Raw genomic sequence first — 7,919 nt, 5'->3', positions numbered from 1 at the left:
CATGTTGTCTCTTGGAAATAAGCACATACAAGACTGGAAAAAAGGTTTTATAGTACAACGAAAGGATTTATTTCCTCAGATACCATAAAAGAGACCCCAGAGCTTAGTGCTTTCAGTTCTGAAAACAAAGAATATAGTTAAGATAGAATTCTTCATTTCTCTATGATACAAAATAAAACCAGCTGAGAGGTACATCCATGGCCAAAAAGTGGAGGAAAATATGAAGTAACAGGGGTATGCTTGAATATATGAAAGCAATATTCTAGAGAGAGGATAAGAAAGAGGCATGAGTGATTGTAACTCAGAGCTCTTCAAAGATGCTATAGTCCTTTCGGGAAATTTGGCTTCCCTTTTCCCCCAGAATGTAACAGAAAAAAGATGAGTAAAAGAGAGAGAGAATGAATGTCTGTGTGTTTATATGAACACATGTGAGTGACTAGCATGTGTGAGTCTAATGTGACATAATATAGTAATAGCTAACACTTATAGAGAAAAACCATGGACCAATTCCTATGTTAAGTGATTTCCGTGCATTATTACATTTATTTTCACAGCAAACAAGTAAGATAGGCATTATTAACATTATTCTATTTCACAGCAATGGATCTTTAAGTCCATAATTGTTGAATATTCTGTTCGGGATGACACACCTAATAGCCTTGTTCTGACTCTAAAGTCAATGCTCTTAACTAGTAGACAAAGGTAAATGTGTGGGAAATTGTGTGGCTGATGGTGAGAATGTGGAATGTTATACATGCCCTGAAGAAAAGTCTCTTCTTCTTCCCACTGAGACAAGAACATGGGAAAGCTCACTATTTTCTGCTCCCAGAACCAGTTGCTTTTCCCAAGGAAAATTATTAGGTGAAAGGCACTGAAAAACTAGGCCAGAAATGGCTTACTAATGAACTACTTCAGGTTGAAGGTGTTGGAGGAGGCTTGGAGGTAAAATACAATCCCTTTCCATCCAGCAAGCAGGGCTGAGCTCTGCTGATAGATGCTGCTGTGGAGAGGAGGTAGTGAGTCAGTAATATGTATTTCAGTGCCTCATTCTTCTGTCCCTTGTTATGAGCTATGGCCAGAAGATCTCTAGTCCAATGAGTCCCTGATCAGCCTCCCACCTTCTGTGTGTCAAGTGAAGAGTATGACAGACAAAGTGTTTGGCAGGAGTGAGCAATGTTCTAAAGGCAGGACCTGACCTCAGTCTTTATGGATCTTTATGGATGAGTGTGATATTTAACAGAGAGACACATTCATTCATGTGTTTTCAAAAGATACCCTGTGGACCACAGGTTAAAATAGTTGGGCTACCTCACAAATATGCTTTCTTCCAGCATTATAAGAGCTACCTATCCTTACACTATATTCACATGCCTTCCTGCCTCCTTTCTCCTTACTCCTCTAGGAGACCTGAGACACTGGATGATATTTTCAGACCCAATCTACCAAGTAACCTGAGACCAGGGATCATATCCACTGTTTTCAGACCCTGTGGATATGTTTGCTGTGACAATACCCTGGATATGCAAGCTGAGGCTATGCTTAAGATCTGCAGCCTGATAGATAGATGCCTTCTGCCAGCAAAGTACCCTGAATTCACATTCCTCTGCCACTGATCTATTTCCTATGGATCCCAAAGCTCCAAGGGATTCATTAATTCACTTGTTAATCCATATTCATTTAATATTCATGTATTTTCTAATCACTATCCTAGGCATTGGGTTCACAGTCATGAAGGCAAAGTTTTTTTCCCCCAGTTTTATTGAGATATAAGGGCAAGTTTAAGGTGTACAGTGTGAGGATTTGATACATGCATATGTTGTGAAGTTATTATCACAATAAGGTTAAGTGGTATCTCCATCATATCACATAATTATCACTTTTTGTGTATGGTGAGAAGATATACTTAAGATATACTCTCAGTAACTTTCAAGTACGTAATACAGTATTGTTAACTACAGTCACCTTGCTGCACATCAGATCCCCAGAGCTTACTCATTTTGTAACTGGAAATTTATACCCTTTTACCAACATCTCCCTGAGTTTTAGAAAACTGCAGTGTAATGGAGAGAAATCTCAACATGTGAAGGGGTTGTGCACTGGGAGCAAATGTTTTTGAAGCTCTTGACTGAGTTTTGGTGAGATGTCTTCTAAGTGGAATCTTGAATCTTGAATCAGCCAATAAAGATTGGGGGATGGGCACAATAAGAAGAGGGAAGAGTGTAAGCAAAGCGTGAGGGTGATTAGTGTGTTTGGGGGGCAAAAACTAGTTGAGCATGTCTGGATCATGGAAACCATTTAGAGGGTCATGAGTGATGAGGCAGAAGAAATACATGGCTGGATCAATATATGAAGTGCCTCCTATGTGTGATATCGAAAACATTTCCATTTTTATCTGAAAGCAACTGGAGAGTCACTAAGGAACTTTCCAAGAATTACTATCTCTTATTTCCACAAATAAAGTCTGAAGAAACTGTGCTGATCAAAGGACTACAGCCAATGGATCACCCAAATATTAAACTTTGAAACTTTTTCTGACATGAGGTTATCCCTCACATTTCCTTTAGGGAGGAAAGAAATCTTCAGGCAATAAGTTCCTAATTAAACAGAGATCTGGAACCAACAAGGGAGAGACTATCTATGTTTATTGACAAAGGACCTGGGAATGACATGGGTAGTGACATTCAAATATTTAATCAGGGGAGTGAGAATTAAGGGTGGGAGTGCATTTTTTTTTAATTTAAATTTTAGGTAGTTAACATACAGTTCAATATTGGTTTCTGGGAGTGCATTTTGATTCTGGGAGACTTTCATAAAAAACAAACACAAAAAGAACAACAAAAAACTTTGATGGAAATATGTGCTTTCACATTTAAAGATTACTTTGTGTTGATGAAGTTATTTTATGAGTCATTTGCAGGAAAGTCTGATTTACTAACTTCTTTTGGTCTCTTGTCTGGTAGCATAATCATCTTCATTATTTGTAGTGCTGTTATATAAGACTTCAATACCTCTCAGTGCTTTTAGTCATGCTGGGGAAAAATATCACTCTGGTCAGTGAATTCATCCTGGTGGGCTTCCCCACTGCCCCATGGCTACAAGTCCTGCTCTTCTTCCTTTTCCTTGTGGTCTACCTGCTGGTGGTAGTAGAGAATCTTATCATCATGCTCACTGTTTGGATCACTGGCTCCCTCCATAAACCCATGTACTATTTCCTGAGTAGCTTGTCCTTTCTGGAGGTCTGGTATGTCTCCGTCACTGTCCCCAAGATGCTGGATGGATTCCTTCTACAGAGATGGCGCATCTCCTTCACCGGTTGCATGACTCAACTCTACTTCTTTATCGCACTCGCCTGCACTGAGTGTGTGCTTCTGGCAGCCATGGCCTATGACCGCTATGTGGCCATCTGCCACCCTCTCCAATACCCAGTCATTATGACCACAGGTTATTGCGTACAGCTGGTGGCTTTCTCCTATGTGAGTGGTTTCATGGTCTCTGTCATCAAGGTTTATTTCATTTCACATGTTGCCTTTTGTGGTTCTAATGTCATGAACCACTTTTTCTGTGACATTTCACCAATTCTCAAGCTGGCTTGCAAAGACATGTCCACAGCTGAGCTAGTGGACTTTGCTTTGGCTATTGTCATTCTTGTCTTCCCACTCATCACCACTGTCCTTTCTTATGTCTACATAGTCTCCACCATTCTGAGGATACCCTCCACCCAGGGAAGGAAGAAAGCCTTCTCCACCTGTGCATCACACCTCACTGTAGTCGTAATTTATTATACAGCCATGATTTTTATGTATGTTCGGCCCAGAGCTATTGCATCATTTAATTCCAACAAACTAATCTCAGCTGTGTATGCAGTCCTCACACCCATGCTAAATCCGTTCATCTACTGCCTTAGGAACCAGGAAGTAAAAAATGCTATCAAAAAGACCATGAGGGTTGGACAGTGCCTCCTGCTCAGCTAAGCCCTGCTGTCTTGAGGAGGAGACAGTGTCTTGGCAAGGATGTCATTCCTGTGACACTTCATGGTTCTGCTTATTAGTGTTATTCTATAAATCTACATTCTTAAAGAAATCACATGGGAAAAGAGGAAAAAATTAAAACTAGAAACAGGACACATTATGTATTTCTTTAATTTTGAATTATTTTTAATACACACTGTATATATTTAAAAATTACTTTGACATGCAGAGTAATAATAATAAATATTTGACATATATAAGTTGGTGTTATTGGCATTTTACATATAATAAACGCTTTTATTCTCATAACACCTCTATGAGTTAGTTATGATTATTTGCCTGATCTTATGGATCAGGAAACTGAAACATACATGGAGAGGTTAAATAAGTTGATCAACATTGCATCGTTAATAAATATCAAAGCCATTATTTGAACTTGTGGAGTCTAGTTCCACAATCCACTGTATTAGATTCTCTCTATATATAAGAGTCTGTGATAGTAGCTCTAGGGGCACATTATTTAACAAACATTGATGCCTGGAAGGAAGAAGCAATCCAGCCAGTAAGATATGTGTAGATGTTATGATAATTGATAATGGTATGGTAGTGGTGGTGGTCGTAGGGATGGTGGTGATAATGATGTTTATAATTGCATTGGGTTAATGATGACCAACTACCACTGATATTAATAATATTGTTGAGGGTGCCTGGGTGGCTCAGTTGGTTAAGCGACTGCCTTCGGCTCAGGTCATGATCCTGGAGTCCTGGGATCGAGTCCCGCATCGGGCTCCCTGCTCGGCAGGGAGTCTGCTTTGCCCTCTGACCCTATCCTCTCTCATGTGTTCTCTCTCATTCTCTCTCTCTCAAATAAATAAATAAAATCTTTAAAAAAAAATAATATTGTTGATCATTTCACAATTTTTTCCAATTGTTGCCTCCTTCCAGGACTATAATAGCTCATTTCTCATTCTACGGATGGGATCAATAGTTTCATGAGAGATGAGATAATTTGTATTACTGCAACTTTTGCAGTTGTTATATGTCTTTTGAGAAATTGTCTTTTGGGCTCTTGAATTCTTATGGCCTTCCCATGCTGTAATATGACTATTATCAGCAAACAAATGGAATACCATTACATCAATATATGTTTGAGCTGAAAGCCTCAATATATCAATATAAAATATGTCCTACACATAAATAAAGTGAAAAATGAATACAAAATTTTCTAAGACAAATGAGATTGTTAGATACCATTGAGGGATCTGCTGATTAGAAAAAGAAATGTACCAGGGAGAATTCTACAGAATTGAAAGTGAAATTGAGAAAAAACAGAAACTAAAATATGAAAAAAAAATCAGAAAGAGCTACCTTTCCTCTCTATATCCTATTCACTTTAAGTAGGCATCTAAAATTGGTCTCCTGAATGTTGAATGTTATTCAACATGTGTGGACTAATCTTTCTCATATGTATATTGCTCTTACAATGTTACTTTACCACTTAAGAATTCTCAATTTGAATTAAATAGGACCTACTCATTCTACTTATTATTATTACTTTAGAATCACTCTAGCATTCATGAACCTCAATAATATCTAGTCTTTTCCCACCTACACCAACTCCACCTTGTTTTTTACTAATCCTCAAAATGAAACATCCATTTTGATGATATTAGTCACCTTAATGTACTCAATGCTTACAATATACTAAATTATCTTGCTTAACCTCGTTCCTTCATTTATTCACTCATTCATTCAGTATTTTTTGTGCTCCTATTCTTTGGACTGTGATAGCCCATGAGAATATACTAGTCAACAACAACAACAACAAAAATAAACACAGAATCTTCCTTCAAACAGCTCGGAGGTGAGTAGGGAAGATAAAGGCACAATTACCTTCAGTGTTAGAACTGTGATGATGCAAGTAAGGGAAAATGTTCCAGCAGAGGTAGCATTTAGGCTAACACTTGAAGGAATTAAATGAAAAATAGTGGGCAGGAGTGAAGGTCGGGTGTTGCAGAGATAGGAAAGGCTGAGTGGCAAGAGAAATAAATAGCAGCATACTCAAAGACCTGAAAGATGATTAGCACAAAGTGACATGAGGAAGAAAGGGGTCACATGAGGAAATAGATTCATGCTTACCTATCCAGATTTTACCAATTTGTGGATTTTCTTACTATATAGGTTTATAAACATATAATAAGTTCTATAGAGTCGTTTTCAGTTCCTGCAAGTACTAGATCTTTAGCTTGTAACACTTCTACTAGATGAATGGTAGTCACTGAGAGAGTGAAGCGGGAACAAGGCCTCAACTACAACAACTTTTCATTCTGATTGGCAGATGACAGTTTGTGTTTGACTCCTCACTAGATTGTGAGTTCCTCTAGGGCAGAAACTAACCTTATTCATCCTTGAGTCCACAATATCAGCCACAGTCCCTGACACAGTAGTAGGCAACTGTGGTGTTAGTTCTCTATCCCCTTGCCCCATTATCTATTCTTTGCTCTCCTTTAACCCTTTGTGTACCCCAACTCTGAGGGGGTGGGAGGAGTTGATTCTCTTGACTGTACACTCTGGCTCTGTTGGCCTCTGGCTTCCAATTTCATTGAGCCGGTAGGAGGCATCAGTAGGAAATTGAATGATACCAGGCAAGAGATGGCAAGGGATTCATTTCTGCTTTCCTGGGTGGGTGACTGGCCATAACTACAGCTCCTACAACAAGGGTGTCGCTTCTGAGGCTGCAGCCATCACTGGGTTTCTACACTGCTAATCCTTATGGGGCTCAACATCCTTTGTCAGTTGTCATTATCTTGCCCAACCTCAGTGAATTAGTCATGACATTTAATTCTACTCAAAAATTTCAGCAAACATTACTTTCTGTTTCTTACTGGAATCCTGACTGATATGGCACTTGATAAATGTTAGTCAAATTGAAATAAATCTCAGTGGGAATGCTTGGAATAAAATAACACTCTAAAAATCCCATATGTTTAGATTTTGAAATCAATAACATAACACAGGCAAACCTCATTTTCTACTTAAGTATGATATATGACAGAACTTGAATTAAAATGTAAAACCATTTGTTCCACACTTAAATTTTTCAAGTATTTCTCCATAAATACCTTCTACTTTTCTTCCATTCACATGATGCCACTGCCAAACTGAATTGATTCTGAGAGTTCTGAGTAACACATTCAGCAAATTTAAACTCAGGTATTGAATATATCATGCCCAGGTTTTCTGCCATTTATTGTAAGAGTGTGTATGCCATTAAGAAACACTTAATTCCTCTTAGAATTAGCATAAGTTAGTTTACTGCACAGAACGAATCCCTTACTCTTTCCTTCTTAGGTTGTACTTCTTTCCTTATCAGAGTAAGTCAGACCATACTTTAGGATCTATAAAAGAATTTCCTCAATATATTTTTCTAGGTGCTTCTAATTCATTCACTCAGGTTTACTAATAAATAACATAATCAGGCTTTTAAAACAGCCTCACTGACAATTAGGTACCTGGGAAAATAATTGGGAGGCAAATATTTTGCTTCAGCCTCTGACATTACCAACTGTTATCGTTGAGTATTCCTTAGGTTATTAGAACTTTGATTTCTTTGAGCTTCAGTTTCCTCATTTGTGAAATGTGGGTCATAATACCTACCTTCAAAAGTTGGCATGAAAATTAAATAAAAATGAATATATTTGTTGAAGAATAAAAATCATATGATCATCTCAATAGATGCAGAAAAAGCATTTGAAAAAATTCCACATCCATTCATGATCAAAACTCTCAACAAAAGTAGGTTTAGACGGAACATAATTCAACATATTAAAAGCCATATATGAAAAACCCACAACTAACATCATACTCAATGGTGAAAAACTGAGAGCTTTTCATCTAAAATCAGAAACAAGACAAGGATATCCACTCTCACCACTTTTATTCAACATAATA

At 37.8% G+C, this 7,919-nt stretch overlaps 1 protein-coding gene across 1 annotated transcript; it reads left to right on the top strand.

Moving 5' to 3' along the window:
• Positions 1-3,012: 3,012 nt before the first annotated feature.
• Positions 3,013-3,971, top strand: LOC123857413 (olfactory receptor 6B9-like). The gene has a single exon (XM_045894224.2). It carries the CDS (start codon positions 3,027-3,029, stop codon positions 3,969-3,971), a length of 945 nt encoding a protein of 314 aa, XP_045750180.1. The 5' UTR covers positions 3,013-3,026.
• The last annotated feature ends 3,948 nt before the right edge of the window (positions 3,972-7,919 follow it).

Source organism: Mirounga angustirostris, unplaced genomic scaffold (assembly GCF_029215605.1).
Source record: "Mirounga angustirostris isolate CCGP_5_RB_7025 unplaced genomic scaffold, mMirAng1.0.hap1 SCAF_13, whole genome shotgun sequence".
Classification (NCBI taxonomy): Eukaryota; Metazoa; Chordata; class Mammalia; order Carnivora; family Phocidae; genus Mirounga; species Mirounga angustirostris.
This window is presented reverse-complemented; position numbering and strand designations above follow the sequence as displayed.

Excerpts from the sequence above, each read along its gene's own strand:
- LOC123857413 (XM_045894224.2), top strand. The coding sequence starts at position 3,027 with ATGCTGGGGAAAAATATCACTCTGGTCAGTGAATTCATCCTGGTGGGC.